At 48.6% G+C, this 20,882-nt stretch overlaps 1 protein-coding gene across 1 annotated transcript in view; it reads right to left on the bottom strand.

Annotated features, from left to right (window-relative positions):
* Positions 1 to 20,882, bottom strand: part of NTN3 (netrin 3) — an 88,831-nt gene that overhangs the window by 6,698 nt on the left and 61,251 nt on the right. Inside the window, exon 6 of the mRNA XM_073362904.2 lies at positions 2,713 to 2,787. Within this exon, the coding sequence (XP_073219005.1) occupies positions 2,713 to 2,787 (75 nt within the window). The remainder of the gene's footprint in view (positions 1 to 2,712; positions 2,788 to 20,882) is intronic.

Below are 20,882 nucleotides of genomic sequence, written 5' to 3'. Positions count from 1 at the left end.
AACACTCAGTTCCTTGGCACTAGAGATGCTTGGAATTTTTCCTTCAAAACAGTTTTTGGGGATGAGAAATGGCTTTGTGATGAAAACAAAAATGCTCACAATAAATTTTTCAGTAAAAAATTTCTGGTTTTGGTAAAATTTCCCACAAAAAATGAAAAAAAAATCACCAACTTTTTTTGTTTTTGTTTTTTTATGAAAAACTGGAAAATTTAACGCCCCCCCAACCTCATACCAATTTTCCAAAATTGCCAGCGAAAAGTAATTAGCATTTTTTGACCAGCCTTACTCAGCACAGCTATCCCCATGCTTCTTAAAGCAACAAGCCCCCAGGGCACAGCTTCTGTGGTCCAGAGGATGATTGAGACTGCTGAGTGCTCAGAAAAGGCAGCCTTCAGGAGCCTACTGAGCCTCCAAATTCTACCTGCACTGCTGGAGGACAAGATGTTGCTTAATTTTCCTTTTCAGACACACATTGCTAGTCAGTGACATTCACCCTGCTTTGGGACTGTCATATGGTTCTGAGTTTTGCTGGCCAAACATGATTTCATCTCAGGCCAGGTACATGAGGAAGGGGCAGGATGCTGGGGAAACCAAAGTGGAAAGGCAGTGATTTGGCCCTGGAAGACACAGGGCAGCAAAGAGTTGGAAGGCCTGATTCTCCCTTCACTGACACTGGTGTTAATTGGGGTTAATTTTACTGAGGTCAATAGAGTTATGCTGGGTTAAAACCTGTGTCAGGTTTCAGAACGAGGCCACATTAACTTGGAACGCCTCAGACCTCCCCAACCACGACCCAGTGACGGGACTCCTGACAAGCAGTTGTAGCAGCTGCCTGGCTGGCTGGGCTACGGGTAGTACTGGGTGTTTGTAGCCTGTCACTCAGGAGATGTGCACTCAGTTTCTAGTTCTGTCACTGAGTCCTTAGGTGACCTGGAGCCAGTCACTTACAATCTCTCTGTGCCTCAGTTCTCCATGGCGAGAATGATGTTTCCCTGCCTCTCAGGAGTGTTGTGAGGATAAAGTCATGCCTATCTGTGAGGTGCTCATATGTGGTCCATAGGTACAAAGAGCAGCTCAGGGATCATAGAATCATAGAATATCAGGTTTGGAAGGGACTTCAGGAGGTCATCTAGTCCAACCCCCTGCTCTAAGCAGGACCAATCCCCAACTAAATCAGGGGACTGAAGAGGAAAATCAGGGGTCACCCTAAAAGAAATAGTTGGAAAGTACCTGGAAATTAGAGTTTTGTGGCTCAATAGATATTTGCCGGCAAACACAATGTTGAATTTTTCGACACTGAAATGACCCACACTTAGAATTCCTTTTATGGGGGATCTACAAGCTCCCATGAGTCTATTACGGGCACATATGGCACAGGTGGCTACTTGGAACCCTTCCATTGAAAGTTCTGAGAAACGTAAATGGGTTAAAGTTGCAAGAAAGTCTAGCTGAATGGAAGGACTAGTTCTGGTGAGCTCTTCTCTCTCCAAGCTCACATTCACTCCAGCCTCCTCCCCCACCCCATGACTCAGAGCCATCTGACAGCCATTTCTATTGCTCTCCACCTTGCCAAAACCATCTTTTCGGCTGGAGCCAAGGGTTCCTGTGGAAGATCAATCAACCAGCTCTCTCTAGCGAACCTCCCTCCACGCCCGAGTGTGAATGGCCCTGTGTCACAGTGATTAACAACGTGCAGTCAGCATCCGCCCAGCCTGGCCTCACAGTAGTAATTCACATCAGCTTTCTCCCAAGACCCCTCAGACAACAAGAGTATGGAGAAAATGTTCTTTGTAAGGTATCTGGCAGGCAGGGAGGGATGGAGGGGGAGAGGGCATGGAATGATTTAACAGGTTTGCTTTAATGAATGTCATGCTGGTGGAAAGGGCCAGACTGACAGCACCAGACACTGAAGGTGTCACTTTGCCTCCACGGCAGGTACCAGATGGGCAGTGGCAGCACTAGCTTCCAGCACCCCCTCATCGGTGCACTTCAGCAATGTTCTAGACAGACGGCCTCAAGGAGTGAGAGGGTCACCTATACTCCATGTATATTCGGGGTGAATTTGGGGAAGATGGCTTCCCTTGAAGTGTCTGGAAAATTGGCCCCCTCCATTAAATTAAATTAAATCTGAGTAATTGAAGCCCAGAATTCCTGACTGCAGTTGCAAATCAGATAATTAAAACACCAAATTCTCAGATTCCTGCCTGCAAATGCATATTCAAGCCATTGAACAAGATAGCCTTTAATTTTTAGCATCTCTACCAACTAGCGTGCTGATTGCCATCTCTTACAGTGAGGGTGAGGGTCAGCTGAGGAAAGATAGGGGATGTGGACACCAGTCCACCATTGGCCAGAGACCACCATGCGCCATCGAACTACCACCAGATGGCAATGACTTTTGGTCACTGCTGACCTTGGATGCCTCTCTGTAAGCAGCTGGATCTCTGGCTAGATTGAGGCCCAATAGGAGAGGAACAGAGGGTGGGGGAAGCTTGGATGGAGTGAACACAAACTGAATTCCCCTCTCAGTCCAGAAGAGCACGACCCGCCTAGGGCAGGGTGAGATGCTCCGACAGATCAGGGTGGGACAGAATTGTGTTCCCATCCCAGGACTGGGTTTGCCCATCCAAGGCGTGGCAGCAGGTGTCCGCTGGCCCATTTCCTCACTCTTCTTCCCTGCGAAGTTGACTTCTGGAAGGAAGAGCAGCTTACCATAATCCTTCTTGCAGTATTTTTTCATATTAATCTTGTAGTTGCCTTTGGCTGGCTTGCAGTACGAATCACAGTCTGCAGAGAAGGAACAGAGCAAACTAAGAGCTGAGTAGTTTCAAACAAATCCCGTACAAGCAAAACCATCACAACCAGGGGGAAGGAGAGGCTAGGGGAAGTTTGCATCTCTCACCTGCAACACTGTACGCTGGTATTAACAGTGAATCACCCACTTGGGGCAAAGACCAATAAAAGGCAATATCATTTCATACAGCAGATTTCAGAGAGACTGAATCCTCAAACTCTCTAGAGCTTTTGAGCCAGATCCTCAGTTGATGGAGCTCCTCTGACTTCAGCTGAGCTCTGCTGATTTACAGCAGCTGTGGATAATAAAACTATAGAGCTAATAATAAATAACAGCGGTGGCCGAGAGAAATCGAGAGGCACAGATTTTAAGCTCTTCAGACAGGGACTGTCTTTGTATGTGTTTGCACAGCTTCTAGCATAATGGATTCTTACTGGGACTTTTGGGATAACATAATGAGAATATTAAATAATAATAACCATGGGCAAGGGAGAAAATGTGTCCTCAGCTTAGATTTGAGATGGACAGTGGAGTATTAGAGGCAAGGTGTCCCGGGTGGTAGGAGCAGCAAAGGAGAAGGTTCTTGCACCACCAATAGCCAGATTGTGAGAATGAGGCTGATGCTAGCTAAATAAAGGAGCTGGGAGAGAGGCCCAGAGAGGCCAGATCTTCAGCTGATGTAAATCAGCATAGCTCCATCAAAGCCAACAAAACTACACTGATTTACATCAGCTGAGATTCTGGCCCCATGTCCCTTAGGATGGGCTGGAGAAAGTTCTAAAGAGGGAGTTAGAACACATTTTGCCAAACTCATGTAATTCCACTGAAGTTGAGGGTGTTACTCCAGGGATGAACTTGGACCATGTAGAATCCTTTTGACCTGTATTCTGATGCAGACAGGAAGTCAGCGGAACTGTCTGTGGCATGGGTTGGGCTCAAGCTTCCTCATAGGTGTGAGGAGGCAGGAGCAATGCAGTTCTGCACATGCCAGGCCCTGGAGCTCTGGGAAACAGAGCTGCAGAGAAGGGAGTTGCAGGAATCCAAGGGAGAGGAGCTGCAAGGGGAAAGGTGGTGAAATCACAGCAGGATCACGCAGGAGGTGTGCTGCAGATCTGAGGGATGTAGGAGGAGAAGGAAATTGGAGTCCAGGGTAACATCAAGGCTACGGGTATGGAGACAACAGGAAACAACAGAGTCCAGCAACAGATAGGTACGTTTGAACACGTTCCATCTCCCTATCCCACAGCACACCGGCAGTGTAGGAGGCTGCTCTGCTGCAGGAGGTATTTCCCTGAATAACCTGAACACACTCCACCTTCCACCCGTGAGGGGCATTGCGCTGCTGGGACGTGGCCGGGGAGGTGTTCTTTGTGGACATGCAGCATCATTCCAGGTCTTTGGCACAGCACAGGGCGTTGCGCTCCCTGATCTGGCCACGTTCCCTGGGGCTGGGCTCATGCCATAGGCCAGCCTTTTTATGCCTATTACTGAAAGCCCAGCTTTGCATGGAGAGCAGAGCAGTTCTGGAACCTTTCTCCCCAATGTCTTTGATCCCAAGGATTTCCCAAAGCAGCCCCCTCTTCATTCCTTTCTCCTGCCACCGTCCTTTGAACAGCTCAATTTGTCTCTCTCTGCACATTTTGCTTAGGTTGTGTTTTTCTGAGCCCATCTTTCTTCCTTTCTTCCCCTCTTGCAGATTCTCTATCCAGCTTGGCTCCATTTCCCCTGGGACAGAGCAAGCAGTCAATGAAGCTCTCTTTGTCTGTTGGTTGCCAGAGGGATCGGAGAGAAAGAAACAAAACAAAACACCAACCTCCCCATGCCAACTTCCACAAGAAAAAAGGAAGAAAACCAGAAATACAAACGGACCCTGGATTCTGCTGCTCTCTCCCTTTCCGCCCTGCTCCCTTTTATTCTGGCCTTTGTGCTGCTGGCTCCAAATTTGTCACTGATAAAAGCAGCTCAGCACGAAGCTAATTCCCCAGCAAAGGGGAGTGAGTGCTGTCCTCTACCCCAGCTTGCCCTGCCCACCTCAGCTGGGCTCACGGTGCCCAGGGGGCACCGGTCTTTTCCTGCTTCACTTTGTTCTCCTCTCCCTTTTTATTTAGGGAAGCACAGAGCCACACTCTGGCAGCTTTTATGACAAAGACATTTATGCTAGGTTTTTCCATTTCTCTCCCTTCCCTTTTTGAATGAATCTAGCGCTGACAGAGGATGCTCCACTGCCCATCCTGGGGCCTGAATCCCTTTCTTTGTTAACAGAACAAGTACAGTATGGGCAGCAGCAGTGCAAGCTTCCTGCACATCCACTGCCACCAATGGATCTGAACCATGACTCCAAGGAGGGCAGCTTGTAGATGTTGCTGTGGAGATGCTCACAAGTTGGCTAGGCTAACCTGGGTGCTCGGACCCAGGTACTGATCACCCAGGTTAACTGGGCAGTGTAACCATAGCCTTGGTGTTTGACGTCTGTCCTTAGGCTTCAAATGCAGCATTCAAGGAACCCACAAAGTGCAGGTTTGTCCAGAAGAGGATTCAGGGTGAGTCAAGAATCCCACTGCAAGACCTCGTGCCAGTCTCTGCTCTCATGCCTTCATCAGACCTGTATCCCTAATGCTGTATCACTAATGCAGTGGGGCACTAAGGGCCCTGTCAGAACCAGCGCCTCACTGGGCCAAGCACTGGCTGTATCTGCATGCAGACTAATTCTCCGTGGGAGAGAATTCACAGCAGTAAGTATCAGAGAGCAGCACCAGACTGGGGCAGATGGCACTGGGGCTGGTGGCAATAGCATAGCACCGAACCACATCCAGCCACGGGATGGGAAGTTGTTCAGAAAGCTGAAAGGAGAGGGGATGCAAAAGAAGGAGGAGTGCTAAATGGCCATACATGGCCTAGTGTTAGTCTGATTACAGAGTCCTGACTAGGTTCCATCTACACTTTATCGATGTTGGAACGGGGTCAAGTGACAACTGTGTTATAACCAATCCTCTAACTGGGTTGTAATTGTGGCACACACGGGGTATACGAGAGACTGTGATGAGTGACAATTTGCTAACACCTCTCCCTGCAGAAAGCCAGTAGATTATAGTCCTGGGGCAAAGCCTTGGGTTGTGGAGAAGAGGTTCATGAGATGTGCAGAGCGGATGGGAAGAGAAGGAGAGACAGAGCAAGCCTGGCAGCTGAAAAGCTTTGAAGAAACTGAAGTTTAAGCCAGCGACCACTGCCAGGGAGATCTGGCCTGAGAAAGAGCCATAAATCTGAGCCTTTTTTTTTTTTTGGTATAATAATAATGTTTTTAAGTGCCACAAGATGTAAACTAATCTACTTAGTTAGAAAAACATGTTTCTAGGGAATTGAACGATTTCTCTTGAAGAAACCAGGAGGGTTTCAGAGGAAACAGTGAAGTTCTTTACAAAGACTAGAAATTATTATTAGCACCATTATTTGTAAAAGCTATAAAGATTTCCAAAAGATCATTCCCCCTTCACTGTGCCACCCCACCATTCTGTCCCAGTCCCCCCCACACAATGCTGCTAGAAGCTCATCAGCAGAAGATTAAGCAGGAACATAACACAGAGGGCTGAGGGCAGCATGAGATGTGGAGGCCGGGGAGAGAAGTTGGCAAGTGGGAGGAATGAAAAATGATGTGGGAAGTGGGTGCGGGAGACAGTGGATAAAGTTTTCAAAAGTGACAGATTTTTAAAGGTATTTCAGTACCTAAAGATGTATTTTCTAATTGTATTTTCAAAAGCACTGAGGGTGCCAAACTCCCTTGAAATCCCATTTGACTCCCACCTGCATCTTTAGGCACCAAAATACCTTTAAGAATCTGGCTCCAAGTGATTTAGGATCCCATCTCCCGTTATCAGAAGGGACTCAGGCACTTGGAAGCCCAAGTCTATGGGCATTTTTGAAAATGGGACTTGGGCTGTTGAAGATTTTCCCCAGTGTCCCAAGATAGAAGGAGGAGGAGTAAGGGAAGAGGAGGCTGGAGAGATGAGAGCCTGTCTGCTCTGGTGAAAACCCTGATTCAGTCACAGGCAGCCAGCATTCAGCCCTCCTGCGCTGGGGTTGTCAGTGCTCCTGAAGTGTAAGCAAGGGTGAGCTGCACTTGAAACAGGGATGGAACCTGGTTAGCTTCTCTTTGCCTACAGGTAGGAGGCAGCACTGGTGCAAACACATGGACTGCTGATCTCCAAGAGTTGCCTGGGTCCTATTCCCAAGGGTAACAAGGCAGGAAGAATTGGGGATGAAATGCAGACAGAGGAATTGAAAGATGGAACAGAGTGGGAAGGATGACTGAGGAGAGGGAGGCATGAAGCTGAGTTTGGGGGGCAGCCAGAGACCTGGTGTGACGGGTGGGAGATAAAAACAAGAAAATACACCAGACACGAAGCACACAGGTGACATCTTCACTCTCCCTGCAGCCTCCCCACTCAGTCCTGGGTTTTGAAGAAAAAAAAAACTGCTCTGGATTTACAGTCATGATTAATATAATACAAATGTGATTATGAAAGAACAGAAACAGTGTTTGGAATTAATAATTTAGGCTTTTTTTAACCTCCGTTTTGTGCCGAGGAACATTCCTAGAATATAAAATTAATTTCTACTTCAATTTATGTAAGAAACTTAAAAAAACCCAAGAAACCCTCATTATTTATCTCCCCTTCTCTCCTCCCCCATTCTACCACATGGCCCTGAGTCTCAGCTAAATTCAAACCATTTGATACTGTTCTGGTCATGGAATGTGGCCTTGAAGTGGGTGTACATATACTTTGCACTACCAGAGCAGTGTAACAGAGCCACAGTGGAAGTAAGACTCATGCCCCACATGGGAGGGTATGGCTGGGTGTGACTGCAGTCCAAGCTGACATACTGGAGCTGGCTTTTACCAGTGTCACTTATTTTGCTCGAGTGGAGCTGGAATAAGCGCTGTTGGCAAAGGGGTAATTTTGCTAGAGCTTGTGTTGTGGCAGCTTCACTCTTCCAGGCCCCAGGATTTTGCCAGTACAGCTATGTAGGCACAAACCCCACCCCGACTGACACAACTACGTCGGCAAAAGGTTGTAGCATAGACCTGACCAGCAACGTGGGCTCATAGTTCAGACAAGACAAGGAAGTGATTTTCCTCTCACGGGCATTGCTGTAAATCAGGAGTGACTCCACTGTGTTAACTGGAGTTATACGGACAGGAGAGTCAGGCCTGGGCTTGTCTCTTTCTGGGGTTACTCATTGCGCTGGGCAAAGTGGAGACACCGCTCCGGGATGCTGTGATGCTGACCTGTGAGCGGAGCAAGAGAAACAAAAGACACAGAAGGGAAGGGACAGAAGAGTTGAGAAAAGAGTGCAGGGTGCAGCAAATCTGTTCCAAAGGCAAAGCAAAGCAAAGCCTCAAATCAAGTGGATTTCTGGCCCCGTGAGCCAGGGCTGTGCTACACCCTTTATATCAACCCTGAAGGGCAACCCTATAAAAGTGTCAAGAGAAGTTGGACAGCCATCAGAGGAAATGCTTCACAAGCACCTCTCTCACTTGCCAGCTGCCAGAGCATTTTTTCCTCTTCCCAGCTCCCTTGAAACTTCCCGGACATGGTGTTATACACGCTAAGGGGATTTAGAAAGAAGATCAGTTTAAGTCTGACTGGCTCCCCAGATATCATCCAGGTGGAACAGACACCCACCCATCTGCCTCCCCCTGTAACAACCACCCTCCCCACCAGAAAAAGTGCACGTAGCTCTGAGCTCGGGGTTCCCTCCAGGATGAAGAGGACACCTGGGAGCTGGGGGACCATCCACAGAGTCAGCTGTTGCCAGAGCTGAAGAACAGGTGTACACAAGTGTGTGATGGGGGGAGAGTTGACGTTTGGGGAGGGGGTGGTATGAGGGAGTCCTGGGGGGCACAATCCCATTGCCTACTGTGTTGGCACCACTCAGAACGAAACATTCCATGTGGAAAGGGAAATCAAAGCAAAGGGACCGCAGCCAAAGCCAATCCACAGCTGATGTTTCCTCTTTCTCCACTGGGTGAGGTATAAATGGGCCCAGTGCAAATCCATCTATGTTCCCAGGATACAGCACGCAGCCCTGCTCCAGTGTGGCTAAGCCACCAGCACTGGCTGGGACAGAACTGCCAGGGGAGCTCTGGTGGAGGTGAGGGTGAATGGAGGGGATCCCGGCTGTGGCTATGGGTGAAGGTGAATGGAGGGGATCCCAGTTGTGGCTGTGGGTGAGGGTGAATGGAGGGGATCCCGGCTGTGGCTGTGGGTGAGGGTGTGTCTTTGCATGCAGAAGAGGGAATGCTGTTTCCATGGCATGCTCCCTGCTAGATCCCAACCCCTCATGGACCGAGGTCTGGAGGCTGGTAGGGGGCATGGGGCCAGCTGGTCTCTAGTGGATACTTCCCCCTATTGCATGGGGCACTGCAGTGTAAGTCACTGCAGACAGCCTACAAGGTGTAAGCAGCCCCTGCCCCAGTCATGAGGGATGCTTTTGGTAGCAAAGTTACTGCAGGACCCATGTTGACCAGCAGAGGAAGGCAGCCAGGCTGCAGGGCAGAGACAAGAGGTCCTCACAAGGCTGTCCAATGGATTCCCTGAACCTCCGACCTCATCCATGGGAGCAAACCTCTTCACACGCAAGGAAACTCCAAGACACGCTACTCTGCATGGGAAGCAGCAGCACAGGGCAGAAATTGCCTGACTGTTAATAATAAATAACATATGATATTCACATAGAACCATCCATCTCTGAGAATTTCAACGCACAAACTGCAAACACAGCAGGAATGACGTCGCCCACCCATGACATGCAGCCACCTCTGGGGTGACTCACAGCAGCTATTTTATAGCACTCAACTATTGGTAAACTGTTGGGCCAAGTCATCCACTGGTACATCAGTGTAATTCCTTTGACATCTGGCCCTTAAATTGCAGGTCTCAGGACAACCTTTGAGTAGCAGCCTCAGCCATATGTAAAGCTGCCCTTAGGAAACAGGCCCATTGAAGGTACAGGGGAGTTGGGCACCTAACTCACCTAGGCACTTCTGTAATTTCCCCTAGACCCTATCAACATTTTAGGCTCCAAATACCATTGTAAATCTGGCCTTAAGACATGGCTGCATAATTTCTGCTGTGTCATAGCACCTGGGAATCCCAGCATTGAGACACAATGTCATAATGTCATCACTTGGACTACAAAAAACGAGAAGTCCAGTGGCACCTTAAAGACTAACAGATTTATTTGGGCATAAGCTTTCATGGGTAAAAAACCCACTACTTCAGATGCATAGAGTGAAAATTACAGATATAGGCATAAACATACCGGCACATGAAGAGAAGGGAGTTACCTTACAAGTGAAGAACCAGTGTTGACAAGGCCAATTCAGTCAGGGTGGATGTGGTCCACTCCCAATAATTGATGAGGAGGTGTCAATACCAAGAAAGGGAAAATTGCTTTTGTAGTGAGCCAGCCAGCAATTTTCCCTCTGTTATGGCATAGCACCTGGGGACTTTCCACACTAACACACTACTGGATCCACTCCCCAACAGGACAGCACCCAGCTGCCGCTGGCAGTAAGCCGTGACATGCACTGAACTATAGCATGGCCCACAGGAAACCTCCAGCACTGAGACCTAACCACACTACAGCACTCCAGAAGCTCTAGCACTGAGACACTTGGATCACTTCTGTTATATATCAGGCCCTGGAATCCCCACCACTGAGACACAACCGCAGCCCCCTGAGCCCGAGCCCCAGGACACAGTTGGATAGCTGCCACTATCTTACAAGTACCACAGCTGGACACATCTCTCACCACTGCAAATCTCTAGAATCCTGTGCCAAAGTCCTTTGAGATGGGGATAAGCTCTCATTGGGTTCTGCTTAAAGCTTCTGCCTGGTCTGTTTGCACAAGAGCGAGCTTTTTCTTTACAGGTCCCTGCAAATGAGAGACTCCCAGTGCTGGGGAGAACCAGGCACAGGGCGGGCAGATCACGTGCCATTGCCGGGGCTGGCAAAAGCTGGGCAGTGGTACCACAAGTGCATTGGCAGGGATGGGGATGTGCCAAGCAGCTGTGGAGTAAGAGGTGATGCCAGTGGAGTTTGCACCCACTCACCCACCCATCAGTGTGGAGTTTTCTTACATGTCCTAGAATTTAAGGCCAGAAGGGGCTCATGGAGTCTGACCTCCCACACAGCCCAGGGCACTAAACCAAATCACCCTTTTAGTACATCCAATAACCTAGCTTAGACTAAAGTATTCCAGCTCTGGAAACTAAACTGTCTTGTGCCACAGGCAGAGATCAGGAGGGACTGAGGTGCTACCAGTGTCCAAGGCCCCTGCAGGGCAGGAAATACATTTTGTTAGATAGCCCCAAATGACCATACCACTAGACCACTAACACTCGCTATGACCCTCTCTACCTCGGGGGAAAACCCTATACCCCCATGTTCATCTTTATAAAATGATTGTGTGGTATCCAATGCGAAGTTTGTCATGTCGGCTGTCTTCGGAAGGCTCATGATGCCCTGAGCATTGTTGTTAGTGTAATGTTATAGTAATTGTTACAGTAATGTTATAGTAAGGTTATAGGTTATAATTTCATGTATGTAGTTATGAGGCTGAAAATCCACATGGCTTAAAATAAGCCCAGGCAAAAACTCTGCAAGAGCAGAAAGGCAGTTCACACCTCATCAGGGCAGCTATGGGACAAACCCAGCCCAGCTTCACAGTCACAAAGGACGTTGGCCTAGGCAGCAACAAAAGAATCTGTTGGACTCTTGAGGGAATCACCCCCCTTCCTTTGGTCAGTATGGGACTACAATGAGGTAATGCTTACCTGACTCTAAGGGGGAAGGGGTGGGCAAAGCCAAGAGTGAAGAAAGAACATGATAAAAGGGAGAAACATTTGCCATGCTCTCTCTCTCTCTTTCACCTACATCTATAGACACCACACCAAGTGACTGAAGCGCTGATCAAAGCGGAGAGCCTGGCTGAAGCACAACCAGCTAGCCTGTGGTGAGAAGCATCTAAGTTTGTAAGGGTATTGAAAGAGTTAAGATCAGCTTAGAATGCGTTTTGCTTTTATTTCATTTGACCAAATCTGACTTGTTATGCTTTGACTTATAATCACTTAAAATCTATCTTTCATAGTTAAAAATGTGTTTATTCTACCTGAAGCAGTGTGTTTGGTTTGAAGCATGTCAGAGACTCCCCTTGGGATAACAAGCCTGGTACATATCAATTTTTTTGTTAAATTGACGAACTCATATACGTTTGCAGCGTCCAGCAGGCATAACTGGCCACTGAAAGATGGAGGTTCCTAGAGTTGTGTCTGGGACTGGAGATATTGGCTAGTGTCATTCGGTTGCACAATCCAAAGAGCAGCTTACATGCCAGAGGCTGTGCGTGAACAGCCCAGGAGAGGGGCTTCTCACAGCAGAGCAGGGTAAGGCTGGCTCCCACAGTCAAGGATTGGAGTGACCTAGCAGATCACCCATGCAGACAACACCAGAGGGGAACATCACATTCGCCCACCCCCAAATCCTGCCACCATTTCCTCTGGGACCTGGCCATAGCGCTTGGTAAAGGAGGCTGTGTGTGGTGAAGGCATGAATCATAGAATCATAGAATCATAGAATATCAGGGTTGGAAGGGACCCCAGAAGGTCATCTAGTCCAACCCCCTGCTCAAAGCAGGACCAATTCCCAGTTAAATCATCCCAGCCAGGGCTTTGTCAAGCCTGACCTTAAAAACCTCTAAGGAAGGAGATTCTACCACCTCCCTAGGTAACGCATTCCAGTGTTTCACCACCCTCTTAGTGAAAAAGTTTTTCCTAATATCCAATCTAAACCTCCCCCACTGCAACTTGAGACCATTACTCCTCGTTCTGTCATCTGCTACCATTGAGAACAGTCTAGAGCCATCCTCTTTGGAACCCCCTTTCAGGTAGTTGAAAGCAGCTATCAAATCCCCCCTCATTCTTCTCTTCTGCAGGCTAAACAAGCCCAGCTCCCTCAGCCTCTCCTCATAAGTCATGTGTTCCAGTCCCCTAATCATTTTTGTTGCCCTTCGCTGGACTCTCTCCAATTTATCCACATCCTTCTTGAAGTGTGGGGCCCAAAACTGGACACAGTACTCCAGATGAGGCCTCACCAATGTCGAATAGAGGGGAACGATTACATCCCTCGATCTGCTCGCTATGCCCCTTCTTATACATCCCAAAATGCCATTGGCCTTCTTGGCAACAAGGGCACACTGCTGACTCATATCCAGCTTCTCATCCACTGTCACCCCTAGGTCCTTTTCCGCAGAACTGCTGCCTAGCCATTCGGTCCCTAGTCTGTAGCTGTGCATTGGGTTCTTCCGTCCTAAGTGCAGGACCCTGCACTTATCCTTATTGAACCTCATCAGATTTCTTTTGGCCCAATCCTCCAATTTGTCTAGGTCCTTCTGTATCCTATCCCTCCCCTCCAGCGTATCTACCACTCCTCCCAGTTTAGTATCATCCGCAAATTTGCTGAGAGTGCAATCCACACCATCCTCCAGATCATTTATGAAGATATTGAACAAAACTGGCCCCAGGACCGACCCTTGGGGTACTCCACTTGATACCGGCTGCCAACTAGACATGGAGCCATTGATCACTACCCGTTGAGCCCGACAATTTAGCCAGCTTTCTACCCACCTTGTAGTGCATTCATCCAGCCCATACTTCCTTAACTTGCTGACAAGAATACTGTGGGAGACCGTGTCAAAAGCTTTGCTAAAGTAAAGAAACAATACATCCACTGCTTTCCCTTCATCCACAGAACCAGTAATCTCATCATAAAAGGCGATTAGATTAGTCAGGCATGACCTTCCCTTGGTGAATCCATGCTGGCTGTTCCTGATCACTTTCCTGATCACTGAGAACAGGGTGAGAGCTGTGAAGTCCCAAATTCTAATTCTGGCCATGCCACTCACTTGATGTGAGATCCTGGGCCATCTGACTTCACTTTCTGTGCCTCAGTTTCCTTCTCTGTACAGCAGGGATAACAACAGCAGCCTACCTCGCAGGTGTGCTGTGATGTTGAGTCACTGACTACAGTGTTTTGAGGCCCCTGAGCCAGACTCTTCTTTCACTGCACTCATGTACACTGAAGTGACTGCAGATGGAGGCTGGAGTGGCTGAGCAGAATCTGGCCCGCACAGAGCTATGTAAGTGCTAAGTGGTATTGTGAAGGAGTCCCTGCATTGGCAGTGAGGTACTCGACTCCACTTAGGTTTCTCTAACACTTAGCTAACACCACCACGGAACAGTTAATTTCTCCCCTACAGGAAGAATGAGTCGGGCGGAGCTCTTTAACTTTCAGTTGGGCTGTTAGTCTGGGGCACTCACCTGTATCACAACGAAAAGCTTTACTGAAACACAAGGGGAATATCAGATTAAAAACAGACGTCAATAAACTGCCTTTCCTCCTCCTGCCTCTCCTCTCCTCCATAGACACATTCCCCAGGTCAGCCTCTCTAATCCAAAGCACATACCCTCCGTCCCCTCCCTCCTTCCCATCCCTCCTCCATTGCCCCGAAACTTCTTTTTCCACTTAACCAAGTCTCCGTAGCTCAACTTGGAACTTTCAACACCACTAGGAATGATCTGAATGCATCATGCTCAGCAGGGGGACCCGGTACTGTGGCACGAATCCAGGTGGGCAAAGAAAGGAAATAGCTGCCATTTGTGTGAGCGTGGACAGGAGAGAGAGAGAGAGTGCATGGGTGTGTGCATGATAGAGATTATAGATGAGTGTGTGTGTGTGTGTGAGACAGAGACAGAGTGAATGTATGTGAGTGTGTATTGGGTGTGTCTGTGTACATACTGTGTATATGAGACTGTATGGCTACATTGTGTGTGTGTGTGTGTGTGTGTGTGTGCGCATGCACATGCATTGTGGGCCTTAGACTAAAGTAATTCCACTCATGTCAGTGTATTGACCCTGGATATACACCGGTGTAAATGAGAGAAGAAAGAGGCTCTGTGTATGGGAAAATATATGGGTGTGTATGAGGGTAAAGCATACATGTACTCTGTGTGTGAGTGACAAAGAGAGGCCATTAGCCAGCCAGCCAGAATTTGTGTCTGTGTATTGTATGTATTTCTGTGAGTGACAGTAGTATAGGAATACGAAGGAGTGCATGAGACAATGAGTGAGTATACGGGAAACAGATGGAGAGTGAGAGAGATAGTGTGTGTGTGTGTGTGTGAAAGAGAGAGAGAAAGGGGACTAAACCCAGCCCTGGCACAACGAGGTGTTATTCCCATTGACTTGGAGGGCAGTTACACAAACTGCATTTGGCTGTACGCGTGTGTGAGTGTGCGAGTGAGTTTGCACATCTGGTTTACTTCTCCCTGCTTTAAAAAAAGACGGCATATTTTGTTTTAAGAGAGATGTAACTTAATTAGGTGTTACGGCTGCAAATCTTTTACTGCTGACTTTGAATTCCTTTAAAGCCCTAAGACGCACTCTGCCAGTTTTTGCTAATTCTAATGGGGAACAAGCACTGAGCAGAATTTTTTTAAAAATAGTAATAATAAAAAGAGGGCCCAGAACACTTTGTTCCAAAGCTAGCCTGACACTTAGATGGAATCGGGGCTCAGGAGCAGAAGCCTGGGTTGCTGGAGACATTTGGGGACTAGAAGACGCCAGCTGGGCAAATGGAGATCTTAGAGAAAAACCAGGGCTCCGCCAGGGACCTGAGTGGGGGAGGAAAGGGGAGGGGAGCCAAACACCTGAAAAGCAGGAGGCTTGAAACAATGAAACACTGTTAGCAGACGCCTCAAAGAATGTGACACACCTGCTGTGAACTCTGCAAGCCTTTGGAGATGAAATGAAAGGGGGAGGGAGGGTGCATGTGGGGTATTTGGGGACTCACCAATGTTGTGTGTAAATCATCACTGCTCTGAGGTAGTTGTGGGATCCCTGCACACGCCTGCACTGGGTTTTATTGTAGTGGGATGCTGGCCCCAAGCAGTGGATCTTCAGTTTGAAAGTAAATGAATGGGGGGGCTTGGGTGAATGGCTGCACAGGGGAAACCCGGTAGGTTTGCTGGCACTGGCTCAGGGAGAGAGCAAAGGGGCATTTGAGGGGGATCAGATAGAAGAACTGACAGAAGAACCAGTGGAAAAGTGGTAAAAATTAGTGGTAAATCAGGCCACCAAGGGCTTGCCAAAGTGCTCAGCTACATGAGTGTTTGCGAGGTGAACCCGTACAGTGGTTCAAATCTGCACAGACACACCCCTGGAACCCCGACCTGGGATATTCTATCTACTACCCAAGATCCATAAACCTGGAAATCCTGGGCACCCCATCATCTCAGGCATTGGCACCCTGACAGCAGGATTGTCTGGCTATGTAGACTCCCTCCTCAGGCCCTACGCTACCAGCACTCCCAGCTACCTTCGAGACACCGCTGACTTCCTGAGGAAACTACAATCCATTGGTGATCTTCCTGATAACACCATCCTGGCCACTATGGATGTAGAAGCCCTCTACACCAACATTCCACACAAAGATGGACTACAAGCAGTCAAGAACACTATCCCCGATAATGTCACGGCTAACCTGGTGGCTGAACTTTGTGACTTTGTCCTTACCCGTAACTATTTTACATTTGGGGACAATGTATACCTTCAAATCAGCGGCACTGCTATGGGTACCCGCATGGTCCCACAGTATGCCAACATTTTTATGGCTGACTTAGAACAACGCTTCCTCAGCTCTCGTCCCCTAACGCCCCTACTCTACTTGCGCTATATTGATGACATCTTCATCATCTGGACCCATGGAAAAGAAGCCCTTGAGGAATTCCTCCATGATTTCAACAATTTCCATCCCACCATCAACCTCAGCCTGGTCCAGTCCACACAAGAGATCCACTTCCTGGACACTACAGTGCTAATAAGTGATGGTCACATAAACACCACCCTATACTGGAAACCTACTGACCGCTATTCCTACCTACATGCCTCCAGCTTTCACCCTGACCACACCACACGATCCATCGTCTACAGCCAAGCTCTGCGATACAACCGCATTTGCTCCAACCCCTCAGACAGAGACAAACACCTACAAGATCTCTATCAAGCATTCTTACAACTACAATACCCACCTGCAGAAGTGAAGAAACAGATTGATAGAGTCAGAAGAGTTCCCAAAAGTCACCTACTACAGGACAGGCCTAACAAAGAAAATAACAGAACGCCACTAGCCGTCACCTTCAGCCCCCAACTAAAACCCCTCCAACGCATTATTAAGGATCTACAACCTATCCTGAAGGATGACCCAACACTCTCACAAATCTTGGGAGACAGGCCAGTCCTTGCTTACAGACAGCCCTGCAACCTGAAGCAAATTCTCACCAACAACCACATACCACACAACAGAACCACTAACCCAGGAACCTATCCTTGCAACAAAGCCCGTTGCCAACTGTGCCCACATATCTATTCCGGGGACACCATCGAAGGGCCTAATAACATCAGCCACATTATCAGAGACTCGTTCACCTGCACATCCACCAATGTGATATATGCCATCATGTGCCAGCAATGCCCCTCTGCCTTGTACATTGGTCAAACTGGACAATCTCTATGTAAAAGAATAAATGGACACAAATCAGATGTCAAGAATTATAACATTCATAAACCAGTCAGAGAACACTTCAATCTCTCTGGTCACGCAATCCCAGACATGAAGGTCGCTATCTTACAACAAAAAAACTTCAAATCCAGACTCCAGCGAGAAACTGCTGAATTGGAATTCATTTGCAAATTGGATACTATTAATTTAGGCTTAAATAGAGACTGGGAGTGGCTAAGTCATTATGCAAGGTAGCCTATTTCCCCTTGTTTTTTTCTACACCACCACCCCCCGACGTTCTGGTTAAACTTGGATTTATGCTGGAAATGGCCCACCTTGATTATCATGCACATTGTAAGGAGAGTGGTCAGTTTGGATGAGCTATTGCCAGCAGGAGAGTGAGTTTGTGGGGGGGGGAGGGGTGAGAAAACCTGTATTTGTGCTGGAAATGGCCCACCTTGATTATCAAGTGAGTTTGTGTGTGTATGGGGGTGGGGGGGTGAGAAAACCTGTATTTGTGCTGGAAATGGCCCACCTTGATTATCATGCACATTGTAGGGAGAGTGGTCGCTTTGGATGAGCTATTACCAGCAGGAGAGTGAGTTTGTGTGTGTGGTTTTTGGAGGGGGATGGGGGGTGAGAAAACCTGGATTTGTGCTAGAAATGGCCCACCTTGATTATCATACACATTTTAAAGAGAGTGGTCACTTTGAATGGGCTATTACCAGAAGGAGAGTGAGTTTGTGGGGGGGGGGGCGGAGGGTGAGAAAACCTCGATTTGTGCTGGAAATGGCACAACTTGATGAACACTTTAGATAAGCTATTACCAGCAGGACAGTGGGGTGGGAGGAGGTATTGTTTCATGGTCTCTGTGTATATAATGTCTTCTGCAGTTTCCACAGTATGCATCCGATGAAGTGAGCTGTAGCTCACGAAAGCTCATGCTCAAATAAATTGGTTAGTCTCTAAGGTGCCACAAGTACTCCTTTTCTTTTTGCGAATACAGACTAACATGGCTGTTACTCTGAAACCATACAGTGGGGACAGAGTTGGGACTGCGGGGCATGGAAGTGGGGAGGCGTGGCAAAGAAGTAACAGGAAAAGTAACAGGAAGGTGTAAGATAAAGGAGGGGGTACGTTGCCCACCCATTGAATGCACATGGGTGTCAGGTAGCCTGCTCTACCACTTCCAGTCACTGACTCCTGCTGTCTGACTGACTTTAACCTTATTCTCCTCCCACGGAGACAGGACCTGGGACCTGGCTGGACCTGTCCCTCCTCTCACCTACACCCTGTCAACACCAGGGAACCTCCACTGACTTCAGTGATACTACAGCTTATTTACATCAGTGTACCTTAGGGAAGAATTACCCTCCCCCCCACATCACCTGTATACCTCACATCATTGCGCCTGCGATGTCATGGCAGCTGCTCCCACAGATGGCAGGGGTTTACAGAGTCCAAGGCCAGATGGGACCATTGTGATCAGCTAGGCTGACCTCCTGTATCATGCAGGCCAGAGACCTGCCCCAAACAATTCCTGAAGCAGAGCTTTTAGCAAAACAGCCAGTCTCAATTTACAAATTGCCACTGACGGAGACTCCTCCATGATCCTCAGTAAGTCATTTCCATGGTCAGTTACTCTCACCATTAAAAATTTTCACCTTATTCTCAGTCTGAATTTGTCTAGTTTCAAATTCCACCCATTGGATTTTGTTAGACTTTTGTCTGCTAGACTGAGACTGTACTCAATGCTTTTTTTGCCTCTGTCTTCACGAACAAGGTCAGCTCCCAGACTGCTGCGCTGGGCATCACAACATGGGGAATAGATGGCCAGCCCTCTGTGGAGAAAGAGGTGGTTAGGCACTACTTAGAAAAGCTGGACGTGCACAAGTCCATGGGGCCGGACGAGTTGCATCTGAGAGTGCTAAAGGAATTGGCGGCTGTGATTGCAGAGCCATTGGCCATTATCTTTGAAAACTCGTGGCAAACAGGGGAAGTCCCAGATGACTGGAAAAAGGCTAATGTAGTGCCAATCTTCAAAAAAGGGAAGAAGGAGGATCCTGGGAACTACAGGCCAGTCAGCCTCACCTCAGTCCCCGGAAAAATCATGGAGCAGGTCCTCAAAGAATCAATCCTGAAGCACTTGCATGAGAGGAAAGTGATCAGGAACAGTCAGCATGGATTCACCATGATTCATGGAACAGTCAGCATGGATTCATGCCTGACTAATCTAATCGCCTTCTATGATGAGATTACTGGTTCTGTGGATGAAGGGAAAGCAGTGGATGTATTGTTTCTTGACTTTAGCAAAGCTTTTGACACGGTCTCCCACAGTATTCTTGTCAGCAAGTTAAAGAAGTATGGGCTGGATGAATGCACTATAAGGTGGGTAGAAAGTTGGCTAGATTGTCGGGCTCAACGGGTAGTGATCAATGGCTCCATGTCTAGTTGGCAGCCGGTGTCAAGTGGAGTGCCCCAAGGGTCGGTCCTGGGGCCGGTTTTGTTCAATATCTTCATAAATGATCTGGAGGATGGTGTAGATTGCACTCTCAGCAAATTTGCGGATGATACTAAACTGGGAGGAGTGGTAGATATGCTGGAGGGCAGGGATAGGATACAGAGGGATCTAGACAAATTGGAGGATTGGGTCAAAAGAAATCTGATGAGGTTCAACAAGGATAAGTGCAGGGTCCTGCACTTAAGACGGAAGAACCCAATGCACTGCTTCAGACCTGCCCAGCACCTGCCCAGCTCTCAGCTGTGGCACTATCCCTCCCTTTTCATCGGGGCAAAATTCTCCCAATAACAACAGCAATAAAAATCAGAGACAGATTCAAGTCTGCTTTCCCACCACCAGGAAGGGATGAAGCAGATAAGCATGCCCCAGCAGGTGAGCAAGGCCTAGTGATGGAAGGCAACAGGAAGTGGCTTTGCTAGATTGCCATAGGAACAGGACCAGCTGGTAGGGTTGCCAGGTATCTGGTTTTCGACCCGAACGCTTGGTTGAAAGGGGACCCTAGCGACTGTGGTCAGCACCACCAACCAAGCCGTTAAAAGTCCGGTTGGCGGTGCTGCAGGACTAAGGCCTGTCCTGACATTGCGCTGTGCCCCGGAAGCGGCCAGCAGGTCCGGCTCCTAGGTGGGGGGGCCATGGGGCTCCATGTGCTGCCCCCGCTCCGAGCACTGGCTCTGCATGCCCACTGGCCGAGAACCACAGCCAATGGGAGCTGGGAGCACAGCACGTCGAGCCTCCTGGGGCCCCCCACCTAGAAGCCGGACCTGCTAGCCACTTCTGGGGCACAGCATGGAGCCGGGACAGACAGGGAGCCTGCCTTAGCCCTGCTGTGCCGCTGACCGGGAGCCGCCAAAGGTAAGCCCACACTCCAAACCCGAGCTCCAACTCCGTGCCCCAGCCTTGAGCCCACCCAAACCCGAAGCCCCCTCCTGCACCCCAAACCCCTCATCCCT

The sequence above is a fragment of the Lepidochelys kempii genome, chromosome 10 (genome assembly GCF_965140285.1).
Source record: "Lepidochelys kempii isolate rLepKem1 chromosome 10, rLepKem1.hap1, whole genome shotgun sequence".
Lineage (NCBI taxonomy): Eukaryota > Metazoa > Chordata > Testudines > Cheloniidae > Lepidochelys > Lepidochelys kempii.
The sequence above is the reverse complement of the archived record's forward strand: the minus strand, read 5'-3'. Positions and strand labels throughout refer to the sequence as shown.